The sequence below is a fragment of the Molothrus ater genome, chromosome 3, assembly GCF_012460135.2.
Source record: "Molothrus ater isolate BHLD 08-10-18 breed brown headed cowbird chromosome 3, BPBGC_Mater_1.1, whole genome shotgun sequence".
NCBI classification, from domain to species: Eukaryota; Metazoa; Chordata; class Aves; order Passeriformes; family Icteridae; genus Molothrus; species Molothrus ater.
In genome coordinates this window covers 70,991,550-71,019,073 of record NC_050480.2, presented here as the reverse complement: position 1 = coordinate 71,019,073, position 27,524 = coordinate 70,991,550, and the positions used below count along the sequence as shown (strand labels likewise).

The window sequence follows — 27,524 nt, the reverse complement described above, 5'->3', positions numbered from 1 at the left end:
TATTGCATATCACTGTCTTTAAGAGCAAAAGCCCTGAATGGGTGGTGAGGGCTTCTGTTCTGGCAGTCAACAATTCTGAAAAATCACTATGCAGGAAACTCCTGTTTGACTGCATCTGTCATTACATGGAAATACAGAAACCTAAAAATCACATTATTCTCCACTGTCTCCAAGACTCATTTCAGCACAGCTATTTGGATCCCTGCCACATTATCTTTAAAAAAAAGGGATGCCTGTACTTGTGATGTTGTCTAAAATGAATCTTCATCCATGGACTGTTAACTGTACATCCCTTATGGTCAATGGCTTAATTAAATCAGATACTGATGACCTTAAAACTAATTTAGCACTTTCATGCATACTCTTTTCTGTTTGATTCACGTCAAATACAAATGCAATGCTAAAATCTTACTCCAGCATTAACAGCTGCAGCATCCTGAAATGAGGCACAGTAGCTTGGTTTGCACACTGAAAATTAAATGGAAGCAACTTATTCTGGCACAAAATGAGAGTTACTGGTCAGTCAACTGGAGTAAAAGGAGCCATCATGTTGCATTATGTTGCAGGTGAGATGCGTTCCACAAGCTGAACAACTGAAGTATATTAACAGTGGCCTGCCCACAGTCACTACTGGATATCTCCGCACTGATTAGCAAGAATAATCTCATTGTATACTCATTAAAAGAAATTAATCAGCGGAAGACATCTCAACAAAGATGTCCCAAGTTTCTGCACCTTGGACTGTAATGTGATTTGAGAGGCATATACAGAAAAAAGAACCAGCTTTCTCTGGGCTTCTATCCATGTTTTAAAACCTTAGAGAAAAGCATTCATTACACCGTTTACCAAGTGGCTGAATTTGCAAGATGTTAAAAAAAATACATTTCCACCTCTGCTTTCCTTCTGCTTGCCAAGCCACCTTTCTTTGCCTGTCTGTGCTGCCCAGTGCTGCTCAGCTCAGCTCACTGCTCCTGCTGTCATCCCCAGGTACGACACCATCACCAACCAGTGGGAGACCATCGCCCCCCTGCCCAAGGCCGTGCACTCGGCCGCAGCCACCGTGTGCGGGGGCAAGATCTACGTCTTCGGAGGGGTCAACGAGGCCGGCCGAGCCGCGGGGGTCCTGCAGTCCTACATCCCTCAGACCAACTCCTGGAGCTTCATAGAGTCCCCAATGATTGGTAAGTGTGTGTGTTGTCGCAGCAGATCTCTGTGCTACAGGTGTCTGAATGCCTTGTTGTGGGGTGGGAGGGGACATCCCTGTAACATATTATCAGGAATGCATGGATACTGTACCAGAGAAGCAATTACCTGGATTTCCGCTGAAGGCAATTGTCACTCATTAATACACACTAGTTACCAAACAGCAGTGATGAGTTCAAAGCAGAGGAGAAAAGAAATCAGTTAACTAGCTATGAACAATTAGCCATTTTAGATTTAAAAAATCTCCAAGCGCAGTGAAACTTCATGCTGGCATCCTGTGTTGTCCCATGTGGGCCCACAGCACTGCTTAAGTAGTGGATTATCACTCATGGATTTGTTAAAATGTTGCCTGTCCTGTGAGAAGTGACAGGCATTCTGAACTGGGATTTATCAGTGGTGTCCACAGGCATATGTGCTTCAGAGGCTGACAGCTTCAAGATGTAGTTTATTAAAACTGTGTTTATTAGTTTATGAAGCCCTTGAGCTCACCAAACATAAAGAGCAAGATGAGAAACCAGGTTTTCCAGTGTACCAGCCAATGTCAGAGGTGGTGACTTCCTTCCAAAATTAGAATAGCACTCGGAAGTTTGCAACTTACTTGCTTTCTGTGGCAATTTGCACCCTGAGTGTTTAGGCTGCTTTTGGCAATGAAGTTTAGCACTCAGCCAGGCAAGGATGCTCCTGCAGGCGACGGCTGACCTGGGTCATCTGCTCTGCAGTGGGCTCTGCCAGCCTTCGGTCTGGCTGCACCCAAGTGGCCAAAGAAACAACTCACACACAGTTATTGCAGAGAAGCTGCTTTCAGAGTGGTTTGCCTTCACCTCCTAGTTCAGAGAATCATACAGTGGTTTGGGACCTTTAAAGGTCACGTAACCCAAGCAATAACCAAGGACATCTTTCACTAATTCAGTTTGCTCAGAGACCTGTCCAACATGACCTTGAAGTTTCCAGGGATGGGCAACCTGTCTGGGCCACCTGTTTCAGTGTTTCTCCATTTGCGTTGAAACTGTGACTTCATCTTTAAAAAAATTACTGAGCCTTAGAGCAATAGGAGTAGCAAGTAAGTAATCATAGAAGGATAGCTGTAAGGTATTCAGGTAAGTCCTAAGCAAAATCAGAAACTTAGAATAAGCTGCTTTTTCCTTTGCAGCTTGTTACAATGATTCCAACCCTTTTGCTGGGGGTCCAGGTAGATCAGGACAGGAGGAGCTGGCACTCAGTGGCCAGAGCCTCCCTTGCCCAGACAGAACAGCCGCTGCCGGTCCCGCGTGCTGTGTGACACGCGCAGGATGCAGCATGAGGCACCCAACAGGAGGGTGTTAGCCAGCCAAAGGCACATCTGTGTAAGACAGCAGCACAAGCAACCCTACTGCCCAGCTTTTTCCATCACATGGCTACAGCTATTGCTGCTCCTTTAAGAAAAAAAAAAAAACTGCAAAAATGAGTGCTTTATGTAGAGCCATATTCCCCTTCCTTACTGTAATAGTACAAGTGCCACAGGAGCTAAGGAATCATCTCCTGGGCTTGTTAGAGTCTAGCAAGTATCAACACCATGTGTGCTTAAAAAAAATTTATCTTAACCATCCAGATTCATCACCCATTGTTCTAATTGAGTTGTACTATTATTTCTTAATAGTACAAAAATACATTAAAGATACTCGTGAAGTTAAAAGATGGTATTTGTGTTTTCTTGGGGTAAGCAAAGTTCATTAGTTAAGCTGAAGGCATAAAATAAATGATAAAACAAAGAGTTCTTTGTTGGGTAATGTATAAGGTCAATTTACTTGCAAATAACTTAAAATAACACAAAGTCTGAAAAATGGCACCACCATGGTGAATGTCTGGGAATGTGAACTGGTGTAATGCCTGATCTTCCCTACAAGGCAGCGGGAATTTTGGAAACATATTTTAATTTCTCCAGCTCTACAGAAACTATAGTGTCACCAGTATTTTTAAAGTATCCCCCCAAGAAGTAGATGCAGTGCCAGGTACAGTACAGACTAAAGGAAAGAGGAAGTAGAAGGAGCCTATTGCAAAATGGAGCTGGGATCAATCCTGACGTGATCACTGCCAGGGTGCCTCTGACAGTATCAGAGCCTTTTTGTGTTGATTTGTGAGTTCCTAGGGTGTACCTCTGAGCTAAGGCAACTGAGATGTCTGATGGTGAGTTATTACAAAGTCACCCCAAAGATCAGTGAAACCTGTTTGACCTCAAATAGGACAACAGTTTATTTAAAAATGCCTCAAGCATGCTCAGATATGCAACAGTAGCTGCAGCTATTGAAAGCAGCCAAGGTCTGTGGAGATTTTTAGACCAGTAGCACCTGTCTCAGTTCACTGTGGTATTTTATGATAGTGAGTTGAATGTGGTGTGGCACACATTTGAACCCAAAAGGTCCATCTTTGTCAAAGCATCACATGCCAGCCTAACCCAAGACAGCACTGGTATCAACCGTGGCTCGTGTTTTGTCCAGTCTGAGTGGAGGTGAAGCAGGCTGGACACTGACATCCTGCGTGTGCAGAGATGCAGACTGGGGACTGATAGCAAGTCCATGCAGCTCAGCCCTTGCTCTTCTGCCTGGAATTCTAGGAATATGCAGTGAATTCACTCCCAGTTCCCATTTATTCTTTATGCTTCAGCTGTCAGGAGGTGTTGGGATGGGGATGCCTGTGAGCATGAATATGAACCCAGGCTCACTGACACACTGCATGCAGATGCTGTGGAAACCTTTGGGCAAGTGTTGGTCACACTCATCCACATTTGGGGAGGAGAAGGCCTTCCTCAATGGCCCATCCTCTGCCCTGTGTCAGTCCTTCCCACCTTGGAGTGGTCATATGTTCCTGCAGCAGTGCAGCCCACAGCTGGATGTCACAGGGAGCCTCACAGGGCTTTCACACTGCATGTTTGTAGTAAACCACGTTGCACATCCCCTTCTCATGTTTTTAGGTGTGAAAACAAAAGTCCTACATGAGTAAATGAACCAGGGCTATGTACGTGCAGCATCTGCCTTTCCATTTCTGGACAAGATGTCCTATATAGCTGTGCTAAAAATATATTCCATGCCCAGCTTCCTGAGTTTTGTCTTATTTAACAAGATGGCCATGGACATGCTGAAGTCAGGGATTCTAAGTAAGCCTAATTACTTGGTCACTGCCTTTTAGTTCACATTGTGCCTTCAGGACAGGGCACTAAATTATACCTTTTGTTGATACTCTGAACAGTCAGTGTGGAATCAAAAGTTTTTATTAACGTTTTTGGATAGTAAGAAAACCAGTATTTAATTAGCATGATTATTACATTTTTAAATCTGGTGAGAACCAGAGAACAGAGATCTAAGATCTGTGGGTATTTCTGGTTTCTAATCCCAGTATCTAGTTCCTCACCATACAATTTATTCCTGCAGTATGTCAGATGTCCCACCAAAGTGGGACAATCACAGGCCAAGAATGCAAGACCTCTCTAGAAAACAGCACTAGAAGCATCTGCACATTTTTACTGCACCATTCCATGGCTTATTTTGGCTAAAATGAATAATAATAATAATAGTAATTAATTTTTTGACTTTACAAGAAAAATCAGATATATGTCTTGGCACTCTCCCAAGGCCAATAGTTTGGTATTTTTGCAGGGGAATATGGCTGGCTTTCACCTGAAAGTCCCACAGCAATGAGTGTTTCATCTCATTCTTCAGTGTGTTTTTCTTTCCATGGCCAGTTCTTAGTGTTTTTCAACCTACTAAGCTTGAATTTCTTTATCACCCATTTCTCCTCTGTACATGCCATGTGCTCCCTTCAGAATGACTTTTCCACTCCTCACTGTTTCTCTACCTACTCTCTGCCCTTTGCCCTGAAAAATCAGTATTTTTGTGTTGCTGTTTATCCAATGTCCTCTTCACTCCTACCTCTCCTTCATCTCCATGACTGTTCTTTTTGCAACACTCTGAAGGACACCAACATGGTGCCCATAAATTTGATGCTAAAGCTGCCTGTCCTGTGGTGGCAGGTGGAGCCTCCTGCTTTTGCATGGTACATGCCCACCACACATACACAAAATGTGGTGTTTGCAAGTGAGGACACTCCGCTGTGGGGTCTCCAAGGAGGGTTTGCTCAAGGGTCAGTGGGGAATCCATAGGGCTGGCAGCCAGTTGTGTATCTGGAAGAGATCAGCTCCCAGGAGAGCTCTGAGCCAGCAGGGTGACATCCAAGCCCTTACTGATCATGCAGCAGCTTCACCTGGGCCTCACGAGCTGTGTTCAGGATGAGATCACAGTCTCCTGGTTATCCTGTGGCCGTGCCATTCTTGAGTTTGTCTGCAGGGTGTTCAAGGAGGAGAAGAGGCTCTTACTATTAAAAGCAGGCTTAGTTTGTATTAACCAAACTCCTTTCTCTAATCTGCTCCATCAAGTGCATCAACCTCCCCACTGGGCACCCACAGCTGCCAGGAGACAATTTGGTTGGAGTTCTGCCTGGACTGGTGGCCCTCCTGCATTTCCTCTTCCCAATAAAAATGTTTAACCAGCTTGGTTATAATAACCTTTTTCTGTATGAAGTGCTGCTGTCATTCACTGCAGTGCCCCTTCAGTCTCTGACCAAGTGCATTACTGGGAGGCTGTGTAAGATCTTTGAGCAATCACAGAAGGGAAAACAGGACTGTGCTGCTTGGACATGTAATGCAGGGAGAGATGTGAGAGCCACAGACACATCCCAAGGACAGCCTGTCCTCCCTAAGTGAGGAGCCCAGCAGCAGCAGGTTAAATCATCAGCCCCACATGAAGGACACCTCTGGCTCAAGGATTGTCATGGAGAGCACACTCCTTCCTCCAATGGCCTGTCACAGAATAGAAAAACTGGCTAATCTTCCTGTAGCAACAGAAAAGGAGAAGGATGTTACCATGTTATCCACTTGGAGAGAAGATTACCTTTTACCTATTATTTCATTTACATTTATTCTGCCTTCTAATCTCAAGCGTGTTTGCTGACCTGGACATATCCCATTTAAGATTTTCCAGCCTGAAATGGATTACTATATCAAACAGCCTCAACACTTATACTTTGGAGAGGAAAGGAGGCTGCTTCTCTGTTTCCATGCTTCCTCTCCCCTCTTCTCCTTTTCTCCAGCAGCCTTTTGAAATACGCAGTGGTCCCACTGTATCCCACAGAAGCCTCTGGCACATAGAAGCTCCTCTCCAGCTTGCTGCACGTTGGCCAAAAAGCCCAACCAGAATATGCTTTTGCAAAACTAGGCTTCCCAGCAGCTACCTTGCACTGGGACCATGTTAAGGACTTCAAACAGTGACAGAAATTGGAGTCTCCTGAGAGTTTGCATGAGCATACCAAGCCCTGAAAAAGACACTACCACAGGAGGAGTGTGGGTTGCACCTGGGATGAAGTAAGGTTAAAGATTGAAGGTGGTCATTCACACCGAAGTATCAGGAATGATCCTGGTATCCGTGAACAATTTCTGTCACCAGGGTAACCAAAAAAAAAAAAAAACCCCAAAACTGCTTCCTCTCTACCTGTTTGTTGAGGGGTTGTCCCTCATCTCTTTTTGCTGTATCTTCATCAGTAACTAGAGACTTTTCTGTGAACAGCTCCCTTCCTGAAAGAAACAGCAAAGATTTTTCTGTTTCTGTGTCTCAGACTTACTTGATAACCAATTTATGAAATTAGAGCAAAAGACAAAAGCAGTAAAAAGACAACAGATAGGAGATGTATTGAAAAATTGATGAGTATCAAACACGATTGCCTCTTAAAAAAGGAAGAAAAAGATTATCAGACTGTCGGCCTATTCAAAAAGGAAAAAAAAAAGCCACTATAAAAATACCCAAGGGGTTTCCCTCTCATTCTTTAACAAAAGGAAATGTGAAGTCACTGATTCAGTCCCCTGAGAAGTCACTGTTTCTGCCATGAGGGAGCCCCAAATAATTTCCCTGTGAGATTTGGGAGCTGAGGGGATTTTTTTAATGTGCAAGAGTTTCATTCTCCTTCAAAACAGTGCTAGTCAGAGGAAAAAAAAAGCCACCCAGGAAGATGTGATAATTAAATATGGAAAATTTCTGGTGAGTGTCTTAAGTGGAAAAAATGTCACATATGCAAGTCTGATTTGGAAAGGGATGCGAGCCGGGTTGTTGGGATAGATAAGCCTTTCTGATGAATTACAGTGGCTTAGTGGCACAGTGAAGAAACTGAATACTCCTTGTTCTATTTTCTGGATGAATTAGTTTCTTGCCATCTGTTCCCAAGGATCAGTGACATTTTCCTAATACAGCCATGGTTTTTTGACATATGCCTGTAGATACTCGGCGTAGTAGGAGCTCAACTTTAACCCATCACACGGGTTCTGTCTGTTTCCCTGCTGGGTGCTTCACCCCTGTAGGTCCCCCTGGGCATGTGCCACTGTGGGGTGGGATGAACTGAGCCACACCACCCCATGGCCATGCTGGGACAGAAGCAGACAGCACAAAACCATTCTTTTCATTCTAGTTTTACCAGCTGAAACTGCAGTTAAGGAGATACCTCTCTTCTGGAGATGTTCATCAGCTTTTGCTTAACTCCTGTCAAATTAAACGTCTATTAAATATTTAATGGAATAAGGTAGTTTTACAAGAACCTCAGGGTTACAATACACCATGCAAGAGGTAAGCAAATCCCAAAATAAAGCTGCTGGATCTGGTTTAAGCCCATGCTGTTCTGTGTTCTTAAAAGGACACAGTCATAATGCTGTAGCTTTGGGAGGAACATATAAACCCCTTTGGTGTTATGTAGAGGCTGCTTTCAGAGATGTAAGAGCACAGTAAAGGTGGTATCTCACCTCCTCTCCAGCTTCTGCCTGCAAGTCCCCTTGAGAGGAGGCTGCAGGGGCTGAAACCAGCAGGATTGTGTCCTGTCTGATTCCTTGTTGGAGATGCAGGGGGATCAACCTTCCCTGAGCACATGAAAATGCAGATTTTGGAAAAGCTTTAATTTATATATAACTACAAATGGAGAATTTTTATGTGTCCCCCAACCCCAGGATGGCCTCCCAGGTAACATGCCCTTCACACCCCAAAGGGCTAAGCCACCTGCCTCTTAGAGAACTGGTTGTGAGGCTTATTTTAACTCAAAGAATGTATTTTCCCATCTTTTGTTCCCAGGCACTACTGACTGGTTCCACAGAAATGTTGATTAAAAAAACTGTATCTCATCAAGACAGACATCATCATGAGAAATTTCAGCCCAACTGGCTCATATTTAATAATGTGCATATGGTGTGCTAGCAGCATAAGGGACAAGCCAACTAATTAGATTAGAATTATTTTATTCAATAATTTATGATTAGTTTTACTAATATTTCTAATAATGCCACAGCTAACAAGAATTTTAAAGTGTCCTCAGAAGATCTGATTGAACTTGACACAGGATGAGAGATTTGCTTAATTTCAAACTCCAACCTCACACAGTTTGTTGCTAAATTACAGGACTGCTTGGAGATACACACACATCTGAAAATAAAAATGCAGGTGAATTTATGAGACAGATAAAGGTGAAAAAGAAATCAGGTTGCAGAAAATCTTCTGGAAATGCATGGGTGACATTCCCACAAGCAAAAGCTACTTTAAAAGAGTATCAACTATTGGATATTATTAAGGGGGTCTCTGTGCTATGGGTTTCTGCTATACCTAGCTGCTGCACGGGCATGAGAAGCACCTGAACTAAAATTTGCAGCAATTCAAAATTCTGAAAAAATCTGACATCTTAATTTTGTAACTGTGGAACTTTCTTGGTGACTCCATTAGGCTTCAGGAGAAGATAATTGTTCTTTACCAGTTTAGAGGGAGGCACATACTGGGGGATGAAGAAGTGATGAACTTTAAAAGTGCCTTTGAGAACTTGGAGAGAGGAGAACAAAACCAGGAAAGGTTTCCTCATTTTTCTTTCCCTAGCCTTGGAGGTTTAGAGAAACGTGACTTATCTATAAATAAGGGGAATGTATAAATAAAAAAACAGTCTCCAAACCTGAGCCTAAAACTGATCTCAGTGTTGCTTTCCATTGACAGATAACAAATATGCTCCTGCAGTCACTCTCAATGGGTTCATCTTTATTCTTGGAGGAGCTTATGCACGAGCAACCACCATCTATGACCCAGAGAAAGGCAATATTAAAGCAGGTCCCAACATGAACCACTCCAGGCAGTTCTGCAGGTGAGAAAAAACATTAAAATGGAATTACCGATGCCTTAACATTTTCTGTTGATAAATAAGCTACTACAAGTGAAGGGGAGAGGGGAAGGGAGGTGTGAACTATTTGGGGTTTTTCCTCATCTCTTTTCTGTACGTGTTCAGGCACACAGCATTTCCCAAAGTGTACATTCAGCAGTCTGTTATGGTTCACGTGTCTCCTCATGTTCAGGCACGATGGATCATGGGGTGGGATGTGAGTTGGGCTCCTCCAGTGATTACAGGAATGCTGTTCTCAGTTTGCCATGTGCAACTAGAGGATGATTAATACCCTCTGTAGGAGAGACCACCATAACGTGGAATGTTTTTGCTAACCAGCTAAAAGATCCTTGAAAGAAAAAGAATCCTGAGTAAGCACTACACACGAGTATTAATTACTATTATTTATTAGGTGCCTGTGATTGCTTTTCGGGCTCCTTTCCCTGATTGTGGTCTCAAGTTGAACAAATTTCACCAATTGCCTGACAAAAATAAAACTTGGCAGCCATTGCAGGTACTGGCAGCACTTAAAGGCCTTTTAAATAGTTTTACATGGCTGCTACTGAAAGACGGGCTTGTTCTGCACCGTTCACAGCCAGCCCTTCCCAGAGCAGATTCCCAGGCTGGGGAAGGGCTGAGCTGCTGGTTTCTCTGGAAAAGCCACAGCTGGGCTCTAGACACTGCCACAGGCATCAGGTGACGGTTTGTCATCCATGTCTGAAGCACCCTGAGGCACTGAGCCAAGCCAGGATGGAGGGGCTGTGCCAGGCACTGTCCTGGCAAAGCACTGGCTGGGGTGGGAGGAAGAGCAGCAATGGGCAGCAGCAGGGCCCACAGCAGACCCACTTCTTCCAGATATTCAGCCAACTGCACCTTGCTCCAGGAGTGTCCCTGGCCCCCATCCTACTGTTGGAAAACACCTCCATGTTTTAACTTGGATTTAGCCTTTCACTTCAATGCCCATGAGAAAATGCGTTTTAAGAAATCATGCTCAGTTTTTCTCTTTTTGCTGGTTTTTTTCTCATTTTCACCTTTTTTACTTCCTTTTATTAATGTAAGGGGCACCCTCTCTTGGCTGTTGGAGCAGATATTGCTGTAAGCAGAGGGGTCAGAGCACCAGCTCTGTCCCAAGCCAGCTCCATCCCAGTGGCTGCTGCCCTGTTCCCCTTCTCAAAGGAAACATGCTCCCAGTCCCTCTACTCTAGCAGGAGGCAAAGCAAGATGAGTAGTGCAGTGCTCAGGCAGCATAGAATGATATTTTTCTCCTGAAAACTAGAAATAACGGGCACAATACCATACAGTATTAGAGCCCTAAGCTGTAAAATGAAACATGAGGGATTTGGACATTTGATACATTCCTGCATTTTCCCATCCATCATAGAGAGGTATGAGCTGCTCTTTGAACATCTTGGGTTTGTAAAAAGTGACAAGAATCTGTTAAATATACAAGAGAAATTGCATGGCTCATTTCAACTGTTGGCTGAACACCTCACCTGAAAACTTGCCAGGGTTTCTGACATGAAGGGATTCTTTGCTCTGCACCCTACAGTACAGAACGACCAAGGAAAGTGAACCAGTGACCTAAATATTCCCTAGTGCTTAGGCTCCATAATAATGGGCTTTGTTTAAGTAGAATTTGCCACCCATCCATAAAAAGTAACTTCAAACTTTTAAATGACATTTTTTTCTAATGCCTAAAGCAACGGTGGTCAGGAAACCTACAATTATAGTGGAATGGTCACCAAAAAAAAATACATACAATTGGAAGCAAAAAAAGCACCATTTCAAAGATTCTGAATGCACTGGGAAACAGTCAAGGAAAAATATTTCAGCCTAAAGACATGTAAAGCTTGTGACAAAACCTAAATAAATCGGTGTGTGTGGAAATAGGGAAGATGGGTGATCAGCAGTAACAAATAGGTTTAAAACCTGCTGCAACAAGAGGCTGAGGGAACCAGTGCTGAGGGCTGATGGGGGTAAAAAGAAAGGCACTTAAAAATTTTGGGGACAAAATTTGTCATTTGGATCAGTTATAAAACCACTGCTGATGAGACTGATGAGGTAGCAAAGTAAAATACAGACCAATTGGGTAGGTGTTTCTCATCTGTATTTGGAAGGATACAAGGAGGTTTGGTTCTGTGTTCTGCTGCAAGGGACCAAAAGCAGTTACTGTTGGCAGCAAGGAAAGATGGGAACTCTGAAATTTTATTCTCAGATCCAGCAATGCAGCTGTCTTAGACACAGGTGTCTTTAGAGACTTCATTGAGAAGCTGATTGAACCGCTAATGTTGATTTTTAATAACTTTTCAAGTTGAGGATGGATCAGGGCACTGCCAGAGTGTTTCTGTACTGTGAAAAGGTGAAAAGGAGAATTTCAGTGCAGCAATTAATTTTGCAAAGTGCCAGCATCAAGGTAAGTGGTCTCACTTAGCCTCATGTTGGTCCTCTGCAAAATACCAGAGTGGTTAATTTGGGATTTCATCAACAAATAACTAGATGCTAATAAAATAATGAAGATCAATCAATGCACTTTTCTGGAAAATGAAGCTTGTTAAACCACCCTGTTATCACAGACTCATTTAGATTTGAAAAGACCTCGAAGGTCCTCAAATCCAGCCGTGAACCTGACACTGCCAAGTCCACCAGAGGTGTTGGGAAGCATGGTTCTTTCTTAGCCAACATTCCTGGCTGCTAAAGACAACTGTGATGCTGTAATATACTGCAATTTCTCCAAGGTATTTGGCTGGCATTAGATGGAATTAACAAGGCACATGGTAGAGAGATTAAATCTGCCTCACTGACAGATCTCAAAATGTAGTTGTTAATGAGAAGGTATCATTCGGCAAGGCCACTGGCAGCAAGCATTTCTTCTTCTCCAATGCTATTTAATACATCTATCAACAATCCAGGTAATAGAAAATCTCTCCTGATAAGGCTGCAGGGGGCTTAACACTTAATGGGTACAAAATATTACAGAAGGAGCTATTTTATCAGTTCCCTGAATATCTCTGTTGAACTGTCTCAAGCCAGCAGTGGTATTTTAAATACAAAGTAAGACACAGAGCAAGCACACTCATAGCAGCCCTGCTGCCTTAGAAAGCCAGAGGAGGACATAAACGAGATCACTCAGAGCAGCACAACATGAGCTCACATCACAGTGCTCTGGATAAAAGGTCAGTGCAATATTGGGGATATAAAACATGTCCCAGCACCAAAATGAAAACAAGCTGAATCTGGGTAGAGTGAGTGCTGCTGTATACAGTGCCGAGAGATGAGTGCAGGTCCTGGGTCCCACATCAACATGTGGAAATACCAGCAGAAGTTCAAAGGGAAGCTGCCAAAATGACCCCAGATTGCAAATCAGACCTTTGACATGAACTCAAGGAGTTTATCAAAGAAAGGCTGAGAGGTGATTTGATCACTGGGAGTAAATGGAGAAGCTTTCAGTCTCGCAGACAAAGGTGTAGCAGGTCACAAGGGCTGGAAAGTCAAGTTACACATCTCGTAAGTGAAGCACTTTTCCAACAGGAAGGATAATTAAACAGAGAAGCAGCAAGGGAAGGGTTGAACTCACCTACACTCACTGTTTCTAAGAGGAGATTAGGTATGTTTCCAGGAGAGATGCTGCCTGGGGAAATGTCCATGGCCTGCGTATACACAAGCTCAGATTAACTAAGCACAGAGGTCCCTTCTGACCTTAGCCTGTGAATCTATAAATTCCTCATTCCACTCATTAGCATGGATCACAAAAAGCATGGTTTAAAAGCAGCAACATAAACAACTTAAAAATTAACTGCATGCTATTGATCTCCTCTCACCAGGAATCACTCAATACTGAATTTGCTGGGGAAAATCTTGACCGCATCACTTTTATTTTTATCTGCTTTGTTTCTACATGTTAGTGATGAGGGAGCATGATAGCCTCAAGCAGAGGGAAAAGAAATGTGTGTGACATTCCCTGCCTGTGAAAAATTAAAGGTCCATTCAAATGGTTTTAATATCAAGTTAAATTACTTTTAATGAAAAATGAAAAATAAATGGTTCGGTCTCCAGCTCACAATCAACAGAAGAGCAAATTGAGGATCATTTTCAGATTAAGCCCAGCCTGATGGAAGTCAATAAGAAATTCATGCTGATGTAGAATTAACCCTTTGAAAGATGGTGCTAAATGGAGCTGTAACAGGCCTGAAGCATTTTAAAATTCACTGAGAGCTTGAACACCTTCCACACAACAGGTGAGGGAAATACTTCACACTTCCCAAACATCAGGCAAGTGTGAGCTTTTTGCCACACACCCTTTCTCAGTTTGGCAGCCCCTGTTTATTTGCAGGATCTTGAGATGGTGGACAGCAGCCAACAGGAATGAAAAGCCAGGATGAGATGATGACACCTCGCTCTGCCAGACACCTCCCTCCAAAAAGACTTGCAGATATCCCTCCCCTTCAGCGTGGCTTTGCAGGTGGGAGTTCTCCCTTCCTGCAGTGCCCTTCAAGGGTTTATTTTTCCACAAGTGAAAAGAATACCAAATGCATTCCTGTGCATGATTAAAAATTCCATATTCTGCTTGCTTAGAATGCAGGCAGCGTGCAAACAGGTTTGTGCTACAGAGAGCCTCCACGGGGCAACAGCGGCAGCATGGTGGTGCCAGCAGTAATTCCAGAGAAGCTAATTTAGTACCAGCAATTCCCAACAGACACCAGAAAAGCATTTTCTTCCTCCTCCTCTGACTGCTAACCAGTAAGATTTATTAGATGGTTCTGCTGAATGGAAATCTTTAATAAAACTTTGACTCAGGCTGAACAGCACAAAACCAGGGTCAGTGTGGGGATTATTTTACACATACACACACCCCCCACCACCACCTTTTCTTTTCAAGTAAGGACTTGTTTTTGAACAGCAAAGCATGGTGCTTCCTGAAATGACGTGCCAGGCATTGCTGACCTACAGCACCAGCTACAGCCTCCCCAGGCTGGCTCCTTTCTGCCTTGCAAAGCTCACGGTAACTCCAGGCAGTGGAAGGGATTGGAACACAGCTCGTTTGGATGGATATTCCCAGGTGCAACTATTATGGAACTATTATGGATCCTCAATGGCCATGGGATTCCCAAACCTACAGGCAGGAAGGTTGGTGTGTTCAGCAGCAGCATTTGCAGCTGGAGCTGTTTGTAGTCCAGAAGGGAAAACCAAAACCTTCCAGCCTATCTGGAAGGAGGCATAGGTCTGGGGCTCTGCTCCACAGACAGCAGTGAGAACTGCTGCACCAGACTAACTTACCAGGCAGTAATTTCTGTAGGAGCTGATGACATGAAGGATTGTGGTGGGCATTAAAGCATAACTGATACAGACAGAGCACTCAGGCCATTACTGATGTGCTGTGGACTGTGGAGTAAAACACTGCTGGATTTCAGCAGCAAGTAACAGTGCCACGTGATGGCTTTGGATCATTAGCAAGGGAAAGTGCTTGTGGAGTAGGGGAGAATATAACTGGAGCTTGGCCAGAACACCCACACTAATAATCCTGCTCCAGGAAGGGGTATGATATCCTCCTAATTGACCATGACTAATCTGGACCCTCATTTATCCATCTCATTGTAAAGATGACACTTCTGGCAGCGTGACACGGCCACCCGAGCTCGAGCCCTGTGCTACACAACACCCTGGCTGCCACCACTGGGGGCTGTCAGCACTGCCACCAAGCAGGGACAGCCACCAAGCTGCAGACAGTGCCTTGGCTCCCTGACCGCCACCACCCACAGACACAGGGCCAGCAACGCCTTTTGTTCCAATGCCTCAAACCACCGTGCAGGTGTCTCAGAAAGGTCCCAGGTTTAACAGAAAACTTAAGGGGCACTTGCAGCTCTGCCTGGCACTGCCCAGAGCCACACCCTGCAGGGGCTGGGACCCTGGAGGCTTCCCTGATCCTAACACCAGCTTCATCCAGTTGATGAGCATCCTGAAATTACAGAATATCCTCAGTTGGAAGGGATGCACAAGGATCATCAAATCCAGCTCCTGTCCCTGCACAAAAATCCCATCAGCATCATTCAGTTCCACCTCCAGTAAAGCCCTCCTGAAATCTTAGAGGTCAGGAAGGAAATTCATCCACTAATAAATGCAGGGATCTTTTTTTTTCTCCTTCTTTTAAGCAGATCCTGTGTCGACCTAACTGATAATACTCAATAATGTTCATGGAACTGCTTGAAATAAATGTGTGCTTCTGCGTGCATAGCCAGAAATGAGGAGGGAGAAAACATTGTTTGAGGCCTCAGTAGATACTAAGCTGCAGGCAGTCAAAACAATACACTAATTCAGCCATTTCAAATCTTTTGCAATCCTGAGAGTTAAAAGACAGAATTTTTAACAATTATGTGTTAACATTTCCTGATGAGGCTGATGTGATATTTAGGACTGAGCAGGAAAAATTTTAAAGTAATAAAATTACCATTTCTTGTAATCCCACTGCTTGATTATATGTCCAGTATGTCATTGGGAGAGATAAGTGCTGGAGCAAGAGCACCCAGGCATTCACCTCTCAAACAGAGAGAAAAAAAGACAATGATCCTCTGCTTCCAAATCACTGCCCATCAGGAGACTTCCATCTTCTCACTCTACTCAGCTGTTGTCAGGCAGCACACAATTAAAAAAAGACACAGAAAGAAAGGAGAGGGTCCAGAGGAGGGTTGTGAGGATGTTCAAAGGATTAGAGAGCCTGCCTGATGAGGGAAGACTGAAAGTATTTTCTCCCTGGAAAGAGATGGCTCAGGGGACCCTCACAGAGTATTCCAGTGCTAAAAGAGCAGCCACAAGGAGGATGGAAGCTCTCTATTGACAAGGAGCCACAGGGAGAAGACAATGGGGCAAGAGGTAAAAGCTGCACAAACAGAGGCTTCATCATGATGCAAGAATTCCTTACAGTGAGGTCAGTCATTCACTGGAACAACCTCCCCAGGGATGTGGTGGAGTCCCCATCACCAAAGGTTTTCAGGATGTGATTGGACAGGATGCAAGAAAATCTCATCTGGTGCCCCTTTCCCACAAAGGTTGGAGCAGATCATCTTTCAAGGTCCCTTCCTGCCTGGGCTGTTCTTGGATTTGTTGGTTCAGTGATTCAGTTTGTCCATCAAGAGAGGTGTCAGAGAGGGACCTTCTCTGCCATTTGATCAGCCTTGGCAAGGACTGAAAGGTGGATAGGCAGGGAAGAGATGTAAAGGGTGTTTCGATTACCCAAGCACACCAGTCAGGTCCTCACCAGCCCTTGGCACACCTCAGCCTCATTGGGATTTTCCTGGGAGTGTGATCCAGAGCTTCATGGAGGTCAGCAGATGGATCAGACCACCCATGGCAGTGTCAGGGGACAGTCACAGCATGATCCTCTGACACTGAGCATTGCTTGGGAAATGAAGGATGCCCAGGCACCTCAGGAGAATCAGTCACAGGGCAGGAGAAGCCTCTCTAATGAACAGCAGTAATTACCTGCAGAGTAGAAAGCTGGGTCATTCATTAGCCTGCATGGTAATAATTTGCTGTAACTCATATTTCTGGAAGGAGTGGCTGAAGTGATCTGGGTTTGGATGCCCATTACCTTCTCCCCAAGCATTCTGCTGGAGAGGTGGAGGTCTGGCTGCTCCCCAGCCAGGGAAGTCACTGCCCCAAAGCCATCAGGGTTTGTGTCCCTGCAGCAAGGCTCTCTGGCACAGAGCTTCCTTCCTTCCTTCCCAGGCTCTGACAGCCTGTAATCATTTTATCTCTCTGGATTAATGGCACCAAGCAATAAACTCGCATCCTAATTATTGTAATTATTTCTTTCTTTGTCTGTCAGCCTCGGTAACGATGTTTTTACAGCTGATGGGATGGAGGGGAGGGGAGAAACGAAATATTGTCACAGTAAAGAAGAAAGAGCAATGAGCATACTCCTTTCCATTCACTTTTCTTAAGGTTTTAGAGCCCACTTGAGTTTTCTGTTCTCTCAGGTCCCAGAAATTAGCAGTGATTGTCCTAATGCTACAAAGTAGCAGCAATTTAGGATTAAATTCCTAATTATCTTAAGCATCTACCTGCCACTTTAGCCCCAGAGATGGCTGAATATCTCCAAAGTTCCCTGTTCAGGAGGACCCACTGTGTGCTCAGAACTATTTCTTCATGGCAGGAGCAGCTCAGTGCTTTGCTTAACCTCAGGCATGACTCACAAGCATTATGCCAATCTTATCTATGGGCATCGCATACAGAGGGAGCAGAAGTTGTTCTAATCAACATTTAAAATTCATACAGTCTTCTAGAGGGTGGAATTCAGCATCCATTTCTTCCTCACTGATGGGAAGGTACAGGATTGAGCTGGGCAGGAATTCTTTGCAGGGCTGTAGCCCAGGTTCCAGAGAACAAGGGCAGCACTTGCGCACTCGCTGTAACCCCAAATCCAGAGCATGGGCTGGGGAGGAGCCCAGACCCAGATCATTTTGAGAAGGTTTCCTTGGCTGCTCAGCTGCTCTATGGTGGCAGCAGCTCTGTCTCAGAGTAGCTCCTACCAAACATGCCACAGAACAAGATTTCACTGCAAGGAATGTGGGTGGCTAAGATGCGACACAAGAATTTGTAAAGCACCCACATTCCTGTTTAGAGACCTAACGTGAGATGCCTGAGGGAACACCAGCACTTAGGGCCAGGTTTCAGCTGAGCAGCACAGAACCAGCAAGGAAGGGCTGGTGCCTGCTTGGCTCCTGCTCCTATGGCCACCTGTAGAGTCTTCCCTCTGGTAATGACTCCATGCAGAGGAATTTCATCACTTAATGAGGAGGGAGTGGTGAACCAGCCTTGTACATCAGTGGTGACTGAGGTCTGAGATCCTCTCTGTATTGGTGTGAGGTGCTGCCATCTACACCAGCATATCCACACCAGGAAATCAAAACTAAGGACATTCATGGACAGCAGACCTTGATCATCAGCACTGATGGAACCAGCCCCAGTCCCCGTGCTCCACACTAATACTTGTTTCAATTGCCTATTATTGATAGTTCTTCAGACAGATCTTTTTGGGGGCTCTTTTGGAGTTTTTTCATTTTTCCCACTTAACCCAACAAAACTGATCACCCATTTAATTTTTATTTTCTTTTTTTGCATCAAGCATTGCCTAGGAGTACTGTTTTAATTAGTAGTCAGCATTTCATTAGAGAACCAAGGCAGTAGAGGTGCTTTGTACCACAGTCCATCTCTGACATTAGACCTTCTTCCACATCCCAAAAAGCATATCCTAACCAAATAAGCTTCCATCTTCTTCAGCTTCACAATCCAGAAAAAAAAAAAAAAAGTTAAACAAAACCAGCAACCACTGCCCAAGAGCCTCATCTCTCAACTCTCATTCTGCTCATTTCAACAGCCCCTCCACCACATTAGGAGCCTGGGGTGGAGCAATCCTTCCCCCTCCTCAGGCCACATTTTGCAATCTGAAATTCCCAGCCTGCCTAAAGGGTAACTTTTTCCTGTCCAGAGATGGGCTTTCCATCCCTCAGCAAATATCCTAAGCCCAAAACTGTTGTTTAATTGGCACATTTCTTTGATTTACTGGGTCAGCTGGTCTTGCCACCTCTGCTTCCTCCTGGGCATAGAGACTGAGCCTTGGCAGGAGTTCCTGCCAGGCAGTGCCTCTCTGCCACCAGCTCTGGCTCCTTTGGAGGTGAGCTCCTTCTCTTTCAAAGCCATCTTTCAGGATGTCACTTGCTTTACTCAAGTCCTTATTCTTCCCTGTTTCTCCCTGACGTTTGAAAAATAATTACCCGTGGTTCAGTAAGTTCATTAGCAAACTCCCTCAGGAGCCTGGGCTATGCATCATCCAGCCCTGCTGATTTGTGGATAGGCTCTAATCAAATGTTTCAAGTCTCCCTCTCCTTCCTCCTCCTTTCAGATTAACAGTTATTTTGACAAGATTCTCATTATTTCCTATTTCCTGGCGGTACCCAGGGACTAGGCTTATTTGAGTCCTCACTGTTGTCATTGTGAGTTTATTTTTAACCTCGGGCTCTGCTTCTCCACAAGGACAGCAGAGTCTTGTGTTCTTCAGAAGCACATGGCATTGTCGGTGCCATTTTAGTCTCAGTTCATCCTGTGTCTTCCAGCACTCTCTGGCTTTTGCCTTTATCACTTTTTATCTTTCCTCTCCCCAGTACTTCAAAATTACCCAGACAAAATTACTTTGTTTTTACCAAGACTAGAAGTTCACTAAACTTTTCTACATTGTTAGATCTAGGCCACCGTCTTGGTTGCAATTAGTTTCTCTTCTCTCCCTCTTGTTCTCCCTGCTATCCTTGCCAGGTTCATACTCTCCAAGTCTCCCTTTTCCTTCCTAACGCAATCATTCACCAGCTGCTCTCCAAACAGACCAGAAAAACCACTGCCAACCCCATCCAGATTAGAACATGTTTAAATCAACTTGGAAGGCAAATTTGGGCTTCCTGGCAGATAAAAAGCAGACAGTCTCAGTTTTGGGTTCCCCCCACACAGTGCGAAGGCGGCATGGAGCACACGGCAGGCCCTGCATTGGCTTTTCCTCCCCAGATGCTTCTGCCATGCTCTGACATTTCCAAATGCACACATGGGAGCCCAGCCCCATCTTCTTCAGCCCAAAGCAGTGTCCTGCTGTGTGCTCAAGAGGCCAAGGCACAAAGTGGAAGGAAGAGGAAGAGATGAGACCAAGGGACATTTTTTCTTTCAAATACCTTCCACACCTGTGCACCTTCCCTCTTACCAGGAGCCTATGGACCATGGGATTAGTCCAGCCCCTTTATTCCTGATTTACATGAGGTATCTGAAGTCAAACACTTTCACTTTAGGAAAGCAGTAAGGTCTTTTATCTTCTTTAGATGCCAACAAAGAGCTGCCCTGTCATTCCCTCAGCCACACAGCCCCAGCCATCAGATCTGTGTGCCCCAGATCTGCTTTCCCATGGACAACTCTGGGGTGCACAAGGACAAAGTCAGCAGGATCTCCAGGACCCCATGCCAGGACACAATCATGGAAGGGGCTGAAGAAACAGAACACACTTGAAGATTTTTACCCCTGATTTTGTAGCATTCATTAACAATTAAAGAAGTAACTTGAAGAAAGACTTTATTCCAGCTGAGGTGGTGGGAACCCCAAATTGTTTGGATTGGTTTTGCATGTGCAAAGTATTACAGGGACAAAGCACCCTGCCACTTTTGCTGCAGATCCCAGGTGTGGGCTGGAGAAAGATCTTACTTGGAGTCTCATCTGTTGTTTACATTAGAGACAACAGTTACCTACCTGGCAGGAAGACAAAAAGGATTAATTTTGGGGAGAGAAAAGGAGAGAGAGAAGTGCCCACACAGTTTTATACAGATAAAAACAAAAGGTGTATTCATTGTTTACCCATTGTTATAAAAGACTGGGTTTGTTTTAAGCCTAAAAAGAAAATTGCTCACTAAGACAACTAACTCTAACTTTTTTTCTTTTTTTGAAAAACACAGTGCTGTGGTTCTGGATGGAAAAATCTATGCTACTGGTGGGATTGTCAGCAGTGAAGGACCTGCCCTGGGAAACATGGAAGCCTATGACCCTAAAACAAACACATGGACACTTCTACCAAATATGCCCTGCCCTGTTTTCCGACACGGCTGCGTAGCAATCAAGAAGTACATTCAGAGCGGCTGATGTTCCCCAGGAGTTGGGTGGAGAACTGTTTGTACCTGCTGAAAGCAGGCAAGAAGAATACTGTTACTTAAGGAACAAAAGCAGCAAAGCCAGCCAGTGAACATATTGCTCTAAAGTCTTGAATAGTGTCTACATTGAATGTAGAAAAATCATCCTCACCTTTTGGTGAACCAGGAGCAGAGAGCTCCGTGCTATGTAAGATATTGTAACTTAATAATGCAAGGGTGTCACTAGATGTTATAGTGGCACTTGTTCTGGACATCGGCTTTTGGTCAACCCAGGTGCAATAGAATTTCTCATATTTTTTAAGCTGGGGAAGAGAGGAAAAAAATAATCTGCATTTTACTTTAGAGCTCAAGCTTGATTCTTGAAATAACCATGCAGATTAGTTTTACTATTACACTTTAGGCATCAGTCTATTTGAAAGGTCAAAGTGTCCTTACCACTTTGATTCCTACATTTGTTTCTAATACATGCTTTTCAATACCAATGACTGAGAGAAATTTTGTGTGACAGATGGCTTATGTTGATGTCAGTCTTCCATCAGATCAAACAAATATTTCAGTTCTCTAGAGAAGAGCCCAAAAGCAGGGTGAGGTGGGGACTAGGGAGAAGAAGAATAGCCATTGGTAATAAATTCCATGTAAAATGATGAAAACAAAAGGTCTGTTGGGCTGGATGAGTTTCTGCTCCTGGTGATTCTCGTGTGGGCACATGTGGCTGTGCCCACGGTGGGGGGTGGGAGGCTTCTAAACCTTTTCCTCTGGGTTTCTGCTGATGCACTTGGCAGTGAATTCCCTCAGTGCAAAATGGAAACAGCTTGGATTCCAGAGGCATTCTCCTGATAAACCCACTCTTCACTTCTGGCTGGAATCACAGTAAAATGCACAGCATAGTGTGGGTTTGCCACGTGTTCCTCAAACACAGAAGATGCCTCCTGTGGCTGCGCACTCGGTTTTGGCTCTCAACCAAAATTCCTTACATCGGGATACACGCCACTATCTTTTATGTAAAGGCTGAGAAGTTTTTTATTTTACTTTATTTTTCAAGTTCCTTCCTTAGGTGTGGAAGCCTTATACTTCTTATTTACAGATTTTAAACACTTGAATTTAAAGCCCATGGTAGAAAAATGCATAGACTTAAGCCCAGTGTAAGAGACTTCAAATTATTACTATGTAGAGTTGTACCTATATGCACAGCACAGGGGTTATATTTTTATATATATTAAAATATTGTCTATCCAGAGAGCATTGTGATGTGGAAATTCTTTATAAATTTATACATAAAAGGAACAAATGGGAGATGGACTGGGTAACATAGAGGGGACAGGGGAAAGAATCTTAAAATTCAGCAGTAGAAAGTAACCCCAAGCTAAGGATTGTCTGGTTTCCTTCCAAGGAGAGGGAAAGAAGCTGCCATACTTGCCTTTGCAGACTCAAATCCCAAATGCCATACCAGTAATTCAAGGACAGTCCTGTACAGGGTGTGGGTGAGATCTTGCATTCAATATCTAGTTGAATTTCATACCAAATACAGTAGCCTTTTTATATGAAGGGAGGTCTGCCTACAGCTTTGGGGAATTCAATGCAGATGTTTAGCTAATCATCTTATTTTATTAATAACCATTTATAAAATAAAATTTAAAAAAAAAACAAAGACATTTGTATCTTGCAGTATTTAAAGAAAATGTGCTCGAGTCAGCTGAGTCAAGCTATAGGGTGACTCAAGCCTCTCATTTTGACAGTGAGGTTCCAGCCTTTGTTATGCAGTTGTTTTATTTATTCTTTAAAGAAAAATAATAAGCACAACAAAATTATATACTAGTATGTCATTTAAAGTATTTATGTCAAACAGGGTGCAAGTGTGAACCTAAAGATTGGAGCACAAGTTTCTAACTGCCTGGGGCAGGACTAATTTTAGTGTTGGTGTGTGTCTACCTCCAAAGGAGGTGCTACCTGTCAACAAGACTGAAACACATTCGACATTTTCAATTTAGCTTATTTCTTCATTTCTCACACTGGAACAAAACTGGCTATTTCTGTGAATAATATTAAAAACAGGGTTATCTGTAATGGTATTGTATATAGTTTATGTTTACTGTTAAGTTCTTGTTATATTATAATAAATATATTTATAGATCTAGATTCAGCAGCCAGATTGGATTAATTTTGTCGTGATTGATCAAGGAAAAACATTGCACAAATGGGGACTTCATATTTCAACCCAGCCAGGGATGAAAATGTATTCATTCCATCTAGTTTCTCTTGCAAATACAAAACTTTGCTGTTAATACTTAAACACTCAGAAGCTTCCAAAGTGCTTTCAATCTCATTTCAGAAAAAATCTCTTAGAAGTAATTTTAGATTTGATTCAGAAGGACTGATTTTTTGTTCATCTATTTTCCCAAATGTACTATTAAGTAAAGAACAGAAGGGCTCAAGATAGTTTAGGAAATGATCTTGAAGAAAACCCCTGATAAACAGCTTCTTTATTTTTTTAAATGAAAGCAAAAATTTGTGCTGCACTGCTGCTGCAATGTCTAAAAGATGAAAGCTGCATTTGCCCTATGGTCAAAATTCCTTCATATCCAGTGTGCGAGCTCTGTACCTCACTGGATGCATCGTTCAGAGAGCAATTCCATGCAACTGTTCATGGCTTCTTTGATGTTTCATTAGGGTGTCATCTGGTAGTTGTAAAACTGGATCTGGAACAAAGATGAGCCAAATATAACTAGTCTCAAATACCACCACAGTGGAACATTTCAGCCGGATCTGAGTAGGTAATTTCTGTTCTGCACATTAACAGAAAGAGCCTAACATTTATTGAAATTGTCTCCAGTTCTTACAGAGTATTTAAGAACATGAACTGCAGTTTTGAAACATTTTAGTTTAGGCTTAGTGGCTGAGGTTGAACAGCCTGTGAAGATTACTAAAAGGTTTGCAATTCAATATTACAAAACCATGCTGCAATAATCCAGACCAAGTGGGGTGAGTTGCCAACCTCTCATCAAGGCTCTGCACGGATCTCTTACTCAGCACTAGTCAATAATACTTGGTAGGATGAACAAGACACAGACTATTTACTTTACTCGTATGTGGAAATTATTTTAGTACCCTTCTGGGAAGTTGGCTGAGTGCTTATGCCAAATGAATCATATGCACATATCTGCTCAGAGATTTATCTTCTTAAAAGCTTTAAGAAATTCAGGGGGACAGGCTGGCCCAACAGCCTCTTTGGCTCGCTGGTGTGACCCTCCCCTGGCCCACCTGGGAAGGACAGCGATCTCCAAAGGGGCTGCTCACTGTGTTCAGGGAATCACCCACCCCTGACAATTTACACAAATCATCCCCCTTCTCCCGTTGTTTCATCTAGCTGCAAACACACTGTACTAATAAAACCTCAGCAACCCCATCTTCTAATTAAGTGCAGGTAGGTGTTAAGGCTGAGCTTAGCACAGTGTAAGTGCAGCAGCTAATTAAGAGCGCTGGGTACACTCCAGCTTGCCCTTGGAGGGGTGCAGACAAAGCGAGCCAGCCCGAGCCCCACGTTCTGCAGCTGCAGGGATTAGCCAGGAGAGCAGCTGCTCCCACCCAGCTCCACCAGCACAGATCTGTTCAATCAGCAGAGATGGAACTGGCACAAGTGGCTCCAGGTACTCGACCACCCTCCCGGCTTCTCATGAAGGATTTGTCTGGGAAAAAGGGAACGGATCCCAAAGCTTTTCTCTGCAGTTTCCAATGCAAGGGCATGGTCTCAGAACCACGCTGCTACTCTGTCCCCACTGAATAAAGGTGACCTAGTGTAATGTAATATCAAATAAACTACACACACCACATGCAGTCAGGACTTGGCAGGATACAACCTGTGCCAGGTCTGAAAGAAGACACTGACTGTATCTACTTGGACATTTTTAACTTGTCATGCTAATACAAGCTTTTTAAATTGGATGAGACCCTTAAGCTCACCCCTTAATGCCTTCTTTCCCATTTTAAGTCAGCTCAAAAACAGGAGCTGAAGCGTGCATTCAGCTGAGGTAGAGATGCCTGCACGTACAGAAGGCAGCACTAAGTTCCCATCATCAGTGAGTGCTCTGGGTTGATAACTTTAGACTGCAGAAAAGGCCAGAAAGAAAATGGTCCGGAGGAAAGCAGATGGATACATCCCAGGCATGGTGTTTCCATCACTCATTACATTGAGCTGGACAGCAATACCAGAGCAGAAACACCAGTTTTCCTCCAAAAAGCAAAGCTGTTTGAGGCATGATTAAACACTCACTGAGGTTAGGATTCATGATAGCAAGTGCTGACATTGTGGGCTCCTCAGCCGAGCTCTGGAAGCCTGAAAACAAAAACCAGAGTGGCAGACTACCGTGAAAAACAACTCTCCCTTTGCTGGTCACCAGTGTTTTTTCTTTTGATAACATACACTACTTTCAGGAAGTCCTGTTTAGCCAGCAGATTTCTCACAGAGTAATAAATTCCAATTTCCTTTATCTAAACAAATTCTACTTCAGTCGGCAGCAGCTTTACACACAGAATTAAGTGTTTTGGCTCAGTTACTACCTGGGAGAAGGAAGCTATAGTGGTGTCATCAAGCCATATCTGCTTCTGCGTTTTTCATTAGTGGTGGGCTGTACAATGAAGGTTTGAAAGGCTTCCTGCTTTTAATTTCATAATCTGCTGGTTTTGAGCAGTGTTCTTTCTTCCTTTGGAGTCATACATACCCCAGATCTTACACAGCAAGATTCATACTGGCAAAATGCAATATCAAACCTCTGCTGTGGTCCAGCATCAGTGACTTTTTCCTATGTTTTTGTGGCTAAAGAGCAGACACCTACCTAAGGTCACCTGTGACATTCCTAAAGAAGCATCTGCTTCTCACCTCATTAAAAACAATACATGTTAATAAAAAGTAGGTCTTGCAGATAAAAATGAGCCAATCCCTCTTCCACATCTTGGGAACTTCAGCAGTCTCTAATTTCTGATGCAATGTCCCTGTGCTGGTGAAGGGCATCCAAATAAAGATCAGGGAATGGAACAGGGAAGGGGACAAACCAAATGCTCTTAAAAGTATCCTAAGCCTGATGCTCCACCAGAATCACTGTCCTTCTACCACAGAAACAATAATCAGCTCTCACAAAGCAAGCCGACAATGCCAAACCCACTGGAATTTTGGTAGCTATTTCCATTAAAAGAGATAATCTTTTAGTAAGTTACATATTCTTGTGTCCAGTGAATGCAGTGTTCCATTACTTGTTACATCAATTTCAATTTTACCTATTTCAATTTAGGCCCAGCTTTTCTGCAAGTTCCCTGTTTATGTATTGGAACATTTCAGGCTGAGAAAGCTGAGGCTGTTGAGCCTGGAGAAGGCTACAAGATCACCAAACAGCAACATTCCAGTAACTGAAGGGATTCCCTAGAGGGAATCCAGAGAGGCACTCTTTGACAGGAACTGCTGAAAGAAGGGAGATTTAGATTAGATATTGGGAAGAAATTCTTTCCTGTGAGAGTGGTGAGACACTGGTACAGGATGTCCCAATTCCTGCAGTGTTCAAAGACAGGTTTGATAAGGCCTTGAGCAACCTGGTCTAGTGGGAGGTGTCCCTGCCCATGGCAGGGGACTGGGACCGATGATCTTTAAGGTCCCTTCCAATCCCTAACATTCCCTGATTCTATAATAAAAAAGTCACACATAGCCTTTCTGGGGAAATTAAGAGTGGAATTGTGGCAGCTTGGGAATGGCTCATATTTCTGTTTACTGCTTGGCAAGAGGTATCCCCTAGGGAGATCAACATGCAGACTGCTCACTACCTGGAGAGAATATGAGACTTTCCCAATTGGATAAGGGGTTTTTAATTCCAGAGGTAACCTAACACTCAACCATCTCCAGAAAGCCAAGAAGTCTCTGCCCTGCTGACATTCATTTTTAATAACATGGGGGTGTTTCAGAGAGTGCCAATAATGTGACAGTTATCAAAGGGCAAGTGAAATGACCGGGTAATTACAGGGCATTCACCTGACATCAAGCCCAAGTAAAAATGGAAAGATGATATCTAACTAAAGTGATCATGAATCAAATGGATAAGAAGAAATACAATGATTTTCTAGAAAATTGGCTGTATCACACAAAGCTGATCTCATTCTCTGACAGGATTACACATTTGATTGATAAGGTAATAGATTTTCAACAGCATGTGACAAAACACTTCAACTTCCTCATGGTACAGTATGCAGACAGCAAATATTAAATGGGCTAAGAAAAGGCAGATTAATTGAGGAATATCCAATCTACTCAAGTAATTCTCAATTTGGTACTATCAGAGTGTTTCTAATGGGGGAATCCTCTTCTCCCAAAGTTCTTGAAGGAAAATGTTGACATAAATCACAAGTCACAGACCTGTGGAAAAGGAGATTAGCCAAGGGAAAGATAATGAGGCCTGAACAAGTCATACATATGGTGCTGGC

At 43.6% G+C, this 27,524-nt stretch overlaps 1 protein-coding gene across 2 annotated transcripts in view; it reads left to right on the top strand.

Moving 5' to 3' along the window:
- Positions 1–23,201, top strand: part of KLHL29 (kelch like family member 29) — a 389,474-nt gene extending 366,273 nt beyond the window's left edge. For both annotated transcript variants that reach the window (XM_036380168.2, XM_036380169.2), the window contains 3 exons: positions 988–1,181; positions 9,240–9,384; positions 20,874–23,201. In XM_036380168.2, coding sequence (XP_036236061.1) covers positions 988–1,181; positions 9,240–9,384; positions 20,874–21,057 — 523 coding nt within the window. In that variant the 3' untranslated portion in view covers positions 21,058–23,201. The remainder of the gene's footprint in view (positions 1–987; positions 1,182–9,239; positions 9,385–20,873) is intronic.
- Positions 23,202–27,524: the final 4,323 nt, after the last annotated feature.